The 13245-nt window shown below is 41.0% G+C and overlaps 1 protein-coding gene across 1 annotated transcript; it reads left to right on the forward strand.

The window, feature by feature from the left end:
• The first annotated feature begins 2629 nt into the window (after positions 1–2629).
• MRPL35 (mitochondrial ribosomal protein L35) lies at positions 2630–13123 on the forward strand. The gene is made up of 4 exons (XM_068564381.1): positions 2630–2717; positions 8919–9108; positions 9752–9896; positions 12777–13123. Exons 1-4 carry the CDS (start codon positions 2675–2677, stop codon positions 12963–12965), a joined length of 567 nt encoding a protein of 188 aa, XP_068420482.1. The 5' UTR covers positions 2630–2674; the 3' UTR covers positions 12966–13123.
• The last annotated feature ends 122 nt before the right edge of the window (positions 13124–13245 follow it).

Consider the following 13245-nt stretch of genomic DNA (forward strand, 5'->3'; position numbering starts at 1 on the left):
ATCAAAACAATCTTCATACGGGACTTCCCTGGTGGTCCAGTGGTTAAGAATCCTTCCAATGAAAGGGACGCGAATTTGATCCCTGGTTGGGGAACTAAGATCCCACATGCCAAGGGGCAACAGAACCCATGTGCGCTCTAGAGCCCGCACGCCACAACTAGAGAGCCCGCGGGCCGCAGCTAAAAGATCATGCTTGCCGCAAAGAACATCCCGCGTGCTGCAACTAAGACCCAACACAGCCAAATAAATAAATATATTTTTAAAAAATCAAAACAACCTTTGTAATATTAAGATATTATTTGCTGGGCTTCCCTGGTGGCGCAGTGGTTGGGAGTCTGCCTGCCAATGCGGGGGACACAGGTTCGAGCCCTGGTCTGGAAAGATCCCACATGCCGCAGAGCAACTAGGCCTGTGAGCCACAATTGCTGAGCCTGCGCGTCTGGAGCCTGTGCTCCACAGCAAGAGAGGCCGCGATAATGAGAGGCCCGCGCACCGCGATGAAGAGTGGCCCCCACTTGCCGCAACTAGAGAAAGCCCTCGCACAGAAACGAAGACCCAACACAGCCATAAATAAATTAAATAAACAAATAAAGATACATGAAATTGCTAAAATTAAAAATATATATATATAAAAAAGAAAAAAAAGATATTATTTGCTGTTTTTACTAATTATACATAATTGTAGAGTTTTCCCAGAGACTACATTGACAAGTGATACCACAACAAATTGAATGCATAAGCAAATTTCAGAATCCAGCTTTCTATTAAGCCAGACCTTACAGAGATTTGCAAAAAGGTTAAACAATGCCACTCTTCTCGCTAATTTTTTTTAAATTTTGAAATAGTTATTTTTCATAAAAATATCTGTGTTAATATGTAATAGGTCTTTTGGGTTTTTTTGCTGCACCACGCCAGCATGCGGGATCTTAGTTCCCCTATCAGGGATCAAACCTGTGCCCCTGCAGTGGAAGCACAGATTCTTAACCACTGGACTGCCAGAGAAGTCCTTATAATTGTTGTTTTAAAATGAATAAGTGCAGGGCAGAATACTTATCGCCCAATAGGTCCACATTCTCCTAATCCCTGGAACCTGTGAATATGTTACCTTACATGACAAAAAAGAACTTTGCAGGTGTGATAAATTAAGAATCTTGAGATGGGGAGACTATTCTGAATTATCTGTGTGGATCCAACGTAATCACAAGGGTCTTTAGGAGTGACGGGGGAAGCAGGAGGGTCAGAATCAGAAAAGGAGGTGTGACAATGCAAGCAGAAGCCAGAGTGATGTGATTCTTGGTTTTGAAGATGGAAAGAGGCAAGAAGCCTCTAAAAGCTGGGAAACACAATGAAACAAACTCTTCTCTAGAGCCTCCAGAAGGAACACAGCCCTGGATACCTTGATTTTAGCCTTGTGAAACCCATTTTGGACTTCTGACCTACAGAACTGTACGATAATAAACTTGTGTTGTTTTAAGCCACCTAATTTGAGTTAATTTGTTATAGCAGCTGTAGGAAACTAGTACAATACGTGTTTAAATTTTTTCTCAACTTTACTTTCCAATATAATACATTCTAATAGATATAATCCATATAATCACAAGGTCTTTGGGATCCACAATTTTTAAGCATGTAAAGAGGTTCCAAGAGCAAAAAGTTTGAAAACCACTGCTCTAAATAAATCCTGTGTCTCTCTGTCTTGGCTTCCTCTCTTCTCACCTTAGCGCTTGATGCTCTTACTGCCAACAGTGACCTTGCCCTTGTTAAAAAATCCTCTCCATTCTTTAAGATCCATGTTATACTCTATCTCCTTGTCCCTGATCACCCCAACCAGAAGCCTTCCCTCCTTAACTTTGAACTGCCCCATCAGTCATTTATCTGCCTATTATGGTCTGTAGTTGTCTCCTTATTAAATGTGAACTCCTTGAGACTCAGTGTTTGACCCTTACCCATTTCACCCAGTAAATAGTGCCATATATTGTATATGCGTCAAGTATCTTAGACTACAAGGATGGGAGAGAGGTTTGCTGTTTATTTTATGTTTGAATGAACATTGTTTAAAAATGTGTGATCACTAATTTTCAGGAATAAGATAAGGTATGTAGATTGTTCAGGAAGAGTTGAGGTGCTGTTCTATCAAATAACAGTGTTATTGATTAGAGAGAGAAAAAAAAAAGTGTGTGTGTGTGTCTGATGTCCTCGGGATACTTACATTCATTTGATTAGAGTTGGCATTCAATTTTTAAAAAAAAAATTCTAATAATGTTGCTATTTCCTGTTAATTTAGCCTAACATATCCCAGCTTTGGAAGGATACATTTTATTCTTTCAAACTAATTTAATGAAATGAGCAAAAAGAAATTGTTTCAAATATGCTGGTACTTAAATACATCTTTCAATCAAATGCTCAGTAAGAATTTACTGAGAGCCTACTATATGCCAGGCACTATTCTATAGGCACTTGTTTTAGAGCGGTGAAGGACAGCCTGGCATAAAGAAGATATTCAATAAAGATAGACTTGACCGTTCCTTTATTCATGTTTTTAACTCCCTTCCCCGACTCCGCCCAGGTTACTTTTCCTTAGTGGCCTCGACTCCGCCCAGGTTACTTTTCCTTAGTGCCCTCTTGCTCCGAAGCTTTTAGATCCAATTCGGCTGCCGTAAAGCAAGGCGGCAAGATGGCGGCCTCCGCTTTTGCGTGTACTGTGAGAGCAGCCTCAGGTTAGTGGGCAGCAAGGAGCTCGATTCATGCCTTCACAGAAGGAGGGAATGGTGCGGGATGGAGTGGGCGTTTAGCGTGGAGGTTAACAGGGAAAAAAAAAAAAAAGAGAAAGGAGGGGGGTCGTTATATGAGGCCAGAGGTTTGTTCCGAATTTTCTCCGGGGCGGCCTGTGTTCGGCCGCCAGCACCGGAGATCCCCGAGATTCTTGGACCCTCGCGAACCGGGGTGTCCCGCAGTTTTGGCTTCCTTACCGGCTCCTAGCCCTTCCGCCTTCCCTAGAAAACAAACCAGAAGGACGGGGGTGGGGGGCGAGGAAGACAGAAAAGTCCCACCGAGGCTAGGAGCCGCCACTCACGAGCTTTGACTTTGAAAAGTTATTTTATATCTCTGAACTTAAGATTCTACGGCTCTAAAATAGGGATAACACCATCCACCTGAGGACTAAATGAGCTCGAGCACGTAAAGCGCGTTGTGTAGTACCCGGCAGGGGGTAAGCGTGGCTGTATGAAGTGCACACACGTGCAGGGAGTGCGGCTGCTTGCTTCACTCAGTGGCGGCCCTAGGGCAGCCTTAAGGACTTCTTGACAGAGAGGTGACAGAAGTGAAGGGCTACCTTCACTGTAGGGACTTTTGCAAACGTTAAAGATCATTCGAATAAGATACGATGATCGGTAAATTACGTTCACGCAAAATAGGATAAAATTCTGTGGAACAAGACTAGAAAGAAAAAAGTGTAAAGTTTCCAACTGTTACAGAAGAGCTGGTTTATGTGGGGTATTTTTCAATTGTGAAATATAACATATAAAGAAAAATGTATATAGCATACACGACTACCTTAACAAATAACTCTCTGGCAAACATAGGGTATAACTAACACCCAGGCCAGGACATAGGACACTACCAGGAGCCTTCACCTCTGTGTGCCTCTTCAACCAAAATTGCCCCTTTCCACCAAACATAAACACTATTCTCACTTTTATTATTACCTTGTCTTTTTTTCTGTAATAGTTTTAATATCTATATGTGCATCTCTAAGTAATATATTGTTTAGTTTTGCCTGTTTTTTTACATTCCAGGAACGGAATCACATAGTATGTACTCTTGTGTCTTCTTTTTCTTTGTGAAATTCATTCATTTTACACGTAGCTGTCATGCTTTCTCATTGCTATAGAATGGTCTCTTATGGGACTACCCTACAAATCTCCACTTTACTATTGATGGGCATTTGGGTGTTCCCACTTCGGGGCGGTTAGGTACAAAGCTGATTGGCCTTGTGTCATGGTGCATGAGTGCAAGAGTTTCTCTAAGGTGTGTGTGTGTTTATACATATAAAACTAGCTGTGGAATTGCTGAATCAGAGAGTATGTATATATTCTGCATTGCCTGATGCTGCCAAAGCGATGCGCTTATTTAAAGTCACCCAGCACTGTGTGCTCCATATCCTCATCAACAGTTGGTATTGTTAGACCTATACATTTTTTCAATCTGGTGAGTATTTAGTGGTGTCTCGTTGTGGTTTGAATAGCATTTCCCTGATGAGTAATGAGCCTGAATACCTTTCCACATGTGTATTAACCATTTGAATTTCTTTTGTGAAATACTCAAATATTTTGCCCATTTTTCTATTGAATTGTCTTATTGATTTATAGTAGTTCTTTATGTATTTTGGATGTGTGTCTTTTCTCATTTAAATGTGTTTCCAATATATTCTCCCACTCTGGCTTGCCTTTTTAGTTTGTTTAAAGTATCTTTTGATGAAAAGTTCTTATTTTCATCAATTTGGATTTATTGCCCTTGTTTTTTAACAATTGATGATGTAGGCGGGTATTAACTCACTATGGTATTTAGATTCCATTGAAAACATTTAAAAGAGTGATGCGACAGCTTATTTTTAAATGTCAGTTTTAGAAATATACTGGAAATTATATCCTTTTTAAACTATTTAAAATTTTAGATATTACTTGAAATCTTGTGAAAGGGTACATAATTTTTCAAAATTCATTTAGAGGGTATGGGATCAAAAAAAAACTTGAAGACTAGTTTAGACACTGTCACACTCACCTCCCCCTACCCCCACGTTCCTTTGATTCCTGCCACAGGGGGGCTATTTGTAATTCCCTAAACAGAGCTCCCCAAACGTACTACGTATTCCATTTTTGGCCTCCTGTTTCCACTACCTCCTCTTACTCCTTCGAAACTGGTTTTGTGTCACCTTCTTCATGAAAACATCAGTGTTCTCCATACAAGAGGGTGTTTAAGAGAAAGCCTGTCTGTAGTGAAATTCCCAAAGAGGGCAGAAGACTGAAGGAGCAGTTAATTACTGCCCTTGATTTGTGAGCTGCCCTTTGGTTAATACAGTCTAAGTTGGACTTTGGTTTTTACAAGCTAAATCAAAGTGTTGGTCCAGGAGAGGGTATGGTGGATATAAAGCCCCCAAGTCATTTTCCCAGAAACTGCTCTCAAGCCACAGTCACCCTTCCTGTTGTTCCAGGAACCATTTTTTTCTAACCTCAGTTTGTTTATCCCTGGTTTCATTTTGTTAATTTTAGTCTGTTTTTCCTTTTACTGAGATCACTTTGAGTCTAGATAGCCTATCTTTTCACAAATATGTTAATAAGCCATGGTTCCCAGCTTGTTTTTTATGCAGATTTACTAAACATGCCTTGTACAGCTTCAGGACCTTCATATAAATTGGGGAAAAATAAGAGTCAATTAGGGAGCCAGGAAGACACTTCCACCAGGAGAGCAGCAATCAACTAATTTGAGTACAGTTTCCAGTCAGCTTGGAATTTACCTAATTTATTGTCCTGCCCACATTTCTATATTTATTTAGAATATAAGAAACCTTTTCACATGCCTTCCTAAAGTCAGAATACACTGTCTAGATATTCTCATGATTTCTCAGGCTGGTGACTACATCAAAAAGTGAAATGAAGTTCTTTTCAAGGAACAGTTCACTCCTGGTTGACGAAAAAAAATTTTTTTTTCTGTGCATTTCTATTTATCCATTCTAACATTTTTTTTTTTTCTACAGATAAGTTTACCCAGTTATTTCTGGACTGCATCTGCTCACCTCCTTCAGGGGCAGCTTCCAAGAACTTCTGAGAGTTTTGTTGTGTTTTATAATTGAGATATATCAAGCTCCGATGAGCTGTGAAAATTGGGACATTTTGTTGTCTACAATCCACCTATTCACTTAATCTTTCAAAGATTACCTCCTGGCTTGTAATCATGTCTGCAAATAGTTTCAGTTCTTTGAGATATAAATTTATTTATACTTGGAGATTAGAAGGGATTGAACCTGGGCCATGTCAGTGGAAGCCCAGAATCCTAACCACTAGGTCACCAGGTGACTGGAAATTATTATCTTTGATGGAGAAGAAAAAAGCAAAATAAGGGTTTCAAGTATTCCATCTTCCTTCTGCCACCTGTTAACATTATACCATCTTTGTTAAGCATTCCTCAGCTCTTTTCTATTGTCTGCTTTTAGCATTTATTAAATGTTTTCTCTATGCCAGGCACTCTTCCCAGTACTTTACATATTTTATCTTATTTAATTCTCATTACCTGCCCATGGTTAACCTCATTTATTTTTTTCAATAAATTTTATTTATTTATTTAGTTAGTTAGTTAGTTAGTTAGTTATTTTTGGCTGCGTTGGGTCTTCGTTGCTGCACGCAGGCTTTCTTTAGTTGCGGCGAGCGGAAGCTACTCTTTGTTGCGGTGCGCGGGCTCTAGGCGTGCAGGCTTCCATAGTTGTGGTGCACAGGCTTAGGTTGCTCCACGGCATGTGGGATCTTCCCGGACAAGGGCTCGAACCCATGTTCCCTGCCTTGGCAGGCGGATTCTTAACCACTGTGCCACCAGGAAAGCCCGTGATTAACCTCATTTAAATTTGAGGAAACTGAGGCACAGAGAGGTTAACTAACTGGCCCATTGTCACACAGCTAGTAAGCAGTAGAGCTAGAGTATGAACCCAGTCTGGCTCAAACACTGGCATTTCACTTCTCCACACTGCCCCTCATTTGTATGTGAAATCAGTGCAGTGGACAATAAAGTGGTTCCAAGCCCTCACTTAGTATCAGACTCACCTGGGGAGCTTTTTTTAAAATAAAATTTATTTATTATTTATTTATTTATGGCTGCGTTGCTGCGTGTGGGCTTTCTCTAGTTGTGGCGAGCGGGGGCTACTCTTCATTGCTGTGCGCGGGCTTCTGATTGTGGTGGCTTCTCTTGTTGCGGAGCACAGGCTCTAGGTGCGCGGGCTTCAGTAATTGTGGCACGCCGGCTCAGTAGTTGTGGCTCACGGGCTTAGCTGCTCCACAGCATGTGGGATCTTCCCGGACCAGGGCTCAAACCCGTGTCCCCTGCGTTGGCAGGCAAATTCTCAACCACTGCGCCACCAGGGAAGTCCTGTGGAGCTTTACTTTAACCAACTATTGAGGTATAATTTACATACCATGAAATTACCTGTTTTGTGCGTACAGTTTTTTTTTTTAATTTATTTTATTTTTGGCTGTGTTGGGTCTTCTTTGCTGTGCGCGGGCTTTCTTAGTTGCGGCGAGCAGGGGCTACTCTTCATTGCAGTGCCTGGGCTTCTCACTGCAGTGGCTTCTCTCGTTGCGGAGCACAGGCTGTAGGCACACGGGCTCAGTAGATGTGGCTTACGGGCTCTAGAGCACAGCCTCAGTAGTTGTGATGCGCAGGCTCAGTAGTTGTGGCGCACAGGCTTAGTTGCTCCGTGGCATGTGGAATCTTCCCAGACCAGGGCTCGAACCCGTGTCCCCTGCATTGGGAGGCGGATTCCCAACTACTACACCACCAGGGAGGCCCTGTGTGTACAGTTTGATGTAGTGAGTTGTGCAGCTATCACCACAATCCTCTTTTCAGACATTTCCATCATCCTGTGGAGTTTTATCAACGTGCACATTCTTTTTTTTTTATTTTTCTTAAAATTTTTATTGGAGTATAGTTGATTTACAATGTTGTGTTATTTTCTGCTGTACAGCAAAGTGAATCAGTTATACACATACATATGTACACTCTGTTTTAGATTCTTTTCCCATATAGGTTTTTACAGAATATTGGGTAGAGCTCCCTGTGCTATGCAGTAGGCCCTTGTTGATTATTTATATATAGTAGTGTGTATATGTCAATCCCAATCTCCCAGTTTATCCCTCTCCCCCTTCCCCCCGATAACCATAGATTGTTTTCTATATCTGTGACTCTGTTTCTGTTAACATGCACATTCTTGAGTCCCACACTAGCCTCACTCAGAATCTACAAGTGGAGTCAGAGCTCTGTGAGTGATTCTGCTTTGCAGCCGTGGACTCTTGAGTCCGGTGATGGTGTGAAGGATTGATAAAGAGGACTGCGTTCAGTCCACACATCTAGGCCTTCCGTGATCTGCCTTCTGAGCTGCCCACCTTGTTACCCACTACTCCCCAGGCATCTCCGATAGTCAGGCAAACAGTGCTCAGCCTCTGTGGCAGGTCCAGTCCCCGCTCCCGACATGGATTTGTTTCGGCTTCCTTGCCTTTGCGTATGTTGTTCCTCCTGCCTGGACTCTGTGTCTCCTCTTCTCATGGCCTGTTCATTTTCTAGAGGGAAGCTCAAGTACCTCTTCTGTTTTCTTTATGAATCCTCCTCCTGCCACCTGCCGTCTCTCTGCGGAGCCGAGGAGCTTTTGTGTTTCTGCCATGCCATTCCCTACGTGTGGGAGTTCTGTGTATTCACAGTGTAAGATCTGGTGGTGGGAATTAATGTCACACGTCTTTTGTCCCCTACTGTTGAGTGTAGAACTAGGACACATCAGACTGGACTGTGATGATGGTTGCCCAACTCTCTAAATTTCCTAAAAAGCATTGAATTGTACATAAATGGGTAATTTTGTGGTGTGTAAGCTATACCTCAACAAGGATAAAAAGCTCCACATGTGAGTCTGATGCTCAGGACCCATTAATTATGTATAATACTTGGTCACTTTGGTACATTGCCTCGTTTTAAATATCTGAATGCATAATTTTGTTTTTGTTTTGGCCACGCCCCGCAGCTTGCGGGATCGTAATTTCCCGACCAGGGATCAAACCCAGGCCCCGGCTGTGAAAGCGCCGAGTTCTAACCACTGGACTGCCAGGGAATTCCCTGGATGTGTATTTTGGAGTGTCATATTAAGTATATATGCTTCTCTCTCTCTCCAGGAATCTTACGGCCCCTGAATATTTTGGCATCTTCAGCCTATCGAAACTGCTCCAAGAATGCCTGTCTTAGTTCTGCACTGTCTTCCCGACATTTCAGTCATATTCAGACACTGTTTGTGTCCTCTGCTCCCAGACTGATCACATCTGTCAGAAACCTGACATGTGGGCAGACTGCCACAGTCCTCAATAGGTTGAGTATATTTCAGTAAACATGATGCTTGAGCAAAAATTCTAAAATCTTCATGCCTACAACATCTTAGAAGTAGATGATATTCTTTGCCGGTTTATTATATAGACTTTGCCTGAAGGATGGGAGAATATACATGCCAGCATCAGGGATGACTACACAGGGCCCATTTCTGATGTTCTAAGATGTGTTTTGCTGGGTGGAAGCTGTCAGCCAAAGTGGGGGGGTGAACAAGATGCTCAACTTACAAGGCTCGGCTGCGTGTCGTGCTCATTCAGTCAGCAGGTATTTAGTTAAGCGCTCCTGGGTGCCCAGCACCATACTTGGCAAAAACGATACGAAGATAAAAATAAGTTAAAGTCCTCAAGGAGTTTATAATCTAGTGGCAGATGGATAAGGAATCAGGTGATTAAAATATAGTAGGATAAATTCTCTCCTAGGGATTGAGGGGGTAGATTATGGAGGACTTGCAAATTGATGATAGTTGCCATTCTTATGTGTAGTGTCACGGATCATTTGGAGTAACAATGTTTATTGAAAGTGAGCTCTATTCCAGTGGAGCTGCTGCTCTCATTTCTAAGTATAGAAGTGGATTTTATCCTTTAATGTCTTATTGCTGAGTTAAAAATTTTTTAATATATTTTAGAGTGGTCCCCTTGCTCCCAAACGTCCTGAAGCCACCAGTCAGAACTGTAACATACTACAGTTCAAGAAAAGGCAAGAGAAAGACTGTGAAAGCTGCCGTCTATAGGTTTCTTCGACTTCATTCTGGCCTGTGGCTAAGGAGGAAGGTGAGTCTTCACATGGTTACTTGCTTAGAAAAGGAGTGTGAGGTTAGATTAAACTGAAGCAGAAGTCAGCCTGTTCCTTGACACATCTTCCCCCCATCCTACCAGCAGCTTTTACAGTGCTGTGCTTAAGTCCCGGCTTCGCAGGCATCTCTTCATGTAAGTGAATACATGTGAAGAAAACATTTTTAACTATTCATATAACAAAATATTATTCACAATGGCGAAAGTCTTCACTGCAGAACAGGTTCATCTCAGGTCTCTTACATGTCTGTCTTGTCTGATGATTACCGGAATCCCTTTGAAGCCCCCGATATGTAAATAACCTGTGGGGAGGCTCTGTTTAAGCCCAGAGCATTAAACAGCGGAGCAGACTTCAGCGAGGACTTAGTCCCGTGGTGCAGATTTGGGACCGAATAGCTTCCAGCCTACCTTGGATTGGGTTCTCCAGGTGGCTTAATCTTTATGGCGGAACATTAACCCCTCACATACTTGTTTTAAATTTGACTTTGTAAGTTTTTCTCTGTTGGTGTGTATGATTGGTGATCATATCAGACAGAACTCCAATACTTATTCTGGCCAGGGACCATGGCCTCTAGAGGGGGACTCTGACAGAGTATTCCTACTCTGTCTTCTCCCACAGCAGCAGGTCTATTCCATTCATGTCCTTATTATTCATGGAAACAGAGTAGGTGATAATTAGAAAGCAGCTGAAGACCAGAGTTTTGCAAAACACCTTTGAGTTTTGATAACTTCAAATCCTAATTCCCTTTTACTACTTGGGAGTTAACAAACAAATAATTCTTTAAAGATCAAAATTTGTTTCCCTGTGAAAATAAGATAATTGGTAGCATTTTCTCACTATTTGAAAGGTACTCTGTTATAAACAATCCTAAATTTGTAGACAAATAAGTTAATTGGAACTCTCAGCTCACTTCTCCATTGGAACAATACTGTGGTAGTTAGTTTCCTACACTAGTCAGTAGAAGCTCATATAATCCATAAGTAGCTGAACTAAGTAATTCAGCAGATAGTTATGAATTTTGGACCATTGGAAACATTTCCTCCCCTTTGTTATACTAATTATTTCCAGGTCCTCATCTGGCCCTAGATAAAATTAAATGGGTGGTTTTCCTTGCCTTCCTTTCCACATCCCTTTTACTGGGCCCTGAAACCCTCACACTGTTATAAATGACCTGATCGAATTCTCCAATCATAATACCTAGTCCCTGCTCAAGGCCCCCAAAAGTATTCCATATGCAGAATGGCCTGCTTCATCAAAATCTAATTTTAAGAAGAAAAAAAAAGCTGGGTGGGTTAATTTACACTAATGTATAAAAACAGAAAGCATTTTCTGCAGCACAGTTTCATCCAGGTGTCCCTAATTTGTATTGCTTATTCCCTCCTTCCATTTCTGAACCTGTAGATTGTCTAAAAAGTCTCGAGCATTTTAACAGTGGTTACATTCCACAGAATAATCTTCAAAGGAGATTATTCTGCTGTTGATGGGCAGGACAGCAAACTAGCTGTTTGTATGTCAGAGATCCACAGGGACCCAGATTGGCTTGCAAACTAGAAAATTGTTACACAAATATGGGGATTTTTCTTTGAATCTTTCAACTTAAAATTGTAAGTAATGAGAAGTAACCATCTAATCTCTGGCATTTTAAAGCCAGAACTCTGAAATGACCCTTCCTTATTTCTAAGCATCACTATACTATAGAAGTTGCTGGTCACAGTGATGACACTAAGGCATGTCAGGAACCCCAAGGCACCTTCTCAGCAAAGAGCTGTGGTTTTGTTCAGTTAGTGTGCTGCCCTAAAGAGCCCTTGGTTTGAAAGGACCCAAATGCTCTTACCAGTAGCTGCGTTTCTAGTCTCACCTCTCCTATAAATTACTGTAGCCAAGCGTTAACCTGAGGGGCAACTAAGGTCTCTTTTAGCCAAGCACTAACCTGGGCAGCAACTAAGGTCTCTTCTAGTTTAAATAGGCTATGATTGGGAATTCCCTGGTGGTCCAGTGGTTAGGACTCCACGCTTTCACTGCCGAGGACCTGGGTTCAATCCCTGGTTGGGGAACTAAGATCCCACAAGCTGTGCAGAACGGCCAAAAGAAAAAAAATAAACAGGCTATGATTATAGTTTTATATTCGATCTAATTATCTGTTTCTCCAAAAATTCTTCAAAATTAATAATGCATGGATTATTCCTTCACCACTCCCAATAATAGTTTTCCTGCAGTCATTATTCCTTAGAAAAGTACTTACTGTAGAAACTGGTCCCCCCAGTGTGTGAAAAGAATAAATGACACAGTATACTTGAGAACTCTGCCTCTCAGCCTTTGTAATACTTAGGCCCCCTTAAATGAACGTAAGTGTCACCAACTAGCCAGTACTCCCTTCATCATCCTCCACTTCAGGAAGATAGCAGTGTAGTGGTTAAGAACTCTTATTAGTTCTCTGACCTCAGTCTGCTGCTTAACTGCTCTAATTGTTTCTCTTTTGTCTGTAAAATGAGAATAATAGTATGTTATTGTTGAAGATTGTTGAAGAGATAATAAGGTAATGCATATAAAGTTAGCTGTTACAATTATATATCATTACCCTGTACTTCACCAGCCACAACGATTTATTTAGCTTTATTTGCTGTGGCTTTAAATAATCTTTTTAAAACTCCTAAATTATTAATATTCCTTTTTCAAACTACACACGATTTCTCTGTCTAACCCCACACTGAGAATCACATTTTTCTGAAAAACATACCAGCCCCTATGAAAGTTTAGTCTTTGTTTCCAGCGGGCCTATGAACCATGAGTGGTTAACATATCTGTTGTTTCCTATATAATATAATGTTTTAAATTGTCTTTGTAATATTATCTAACAGGCTGGTTATAAGAAAAAATTATGGAAGAAGACGGTTGCAAGAAAAAGACGCTTGAGGGAATTTGTCTTCTGCAATAAAACCCAAAGTAAGCTCTTAGATAAAATGACAACGTCTTTCTGGAAGAGGCGAAACTGGTATGCTGATGATCTTTATCAGAAGTATCATGACCGAACAAACTTGAAAGTATAGATCAGAAGTTTTATGGTTTCCCAGTTACTGAATGTGTATCTTTGTGTATATGATGTCTTTGCGAAGATGAAATAGTATAAGACATGATGTAAATTGTACCAACTGATATGGAAACATGCAGTACCAACATTAAACTTAACCAATGTTTTAAAACTTAATGGATTAAACATTCCCAGATTTGTTCAGAGAAATAGAAATTTTAAATTTTGATTATTTTTAACAAATGGTAATGGCTTAAATAGTTGTTCCAATTAGGCTTATTTAGTTGCAAGGAATCTCC

This window comes from Eschrichtius robustus, chromosome 15 (assembly GCF_028021215.1).
Source record: "Eschrichtius robustus isolate mEscRob2 chromosome 15, mEscRob2.pri, whole genome shotgun sequence".
Classification (NCBI taxonomy): Eukaryota; Metazoa; Chordata; class Mammalia; order Artiodactyla; family Eschrichtiidae; genus Eschrichtius; species Eschrichtius robustus.

Coding starts and splice junctions, on each gene's coding strand:
- MRPL35 (XM_068564381.1), top strand. CDS start 2,675: ATGGCGGCCTCCGCTTTTGCGTGTACTGTGAGAGCAGCCTCAG. Junction 2,718..8,918: donor TACTGTGAGAGCAGCCTCAG/GTTAGTGGGCAG, acceptor CTCTCTCTCCAG/GAATCTTACGGCCCCTGAAT. Junction 9,897..12,776: donor GCCTGTGGCTAAGGAGGAAG/GTGAGTCTTCAC, acceptor ATTATCTAACAG/GCTGGTTATAAGAAAAAATT.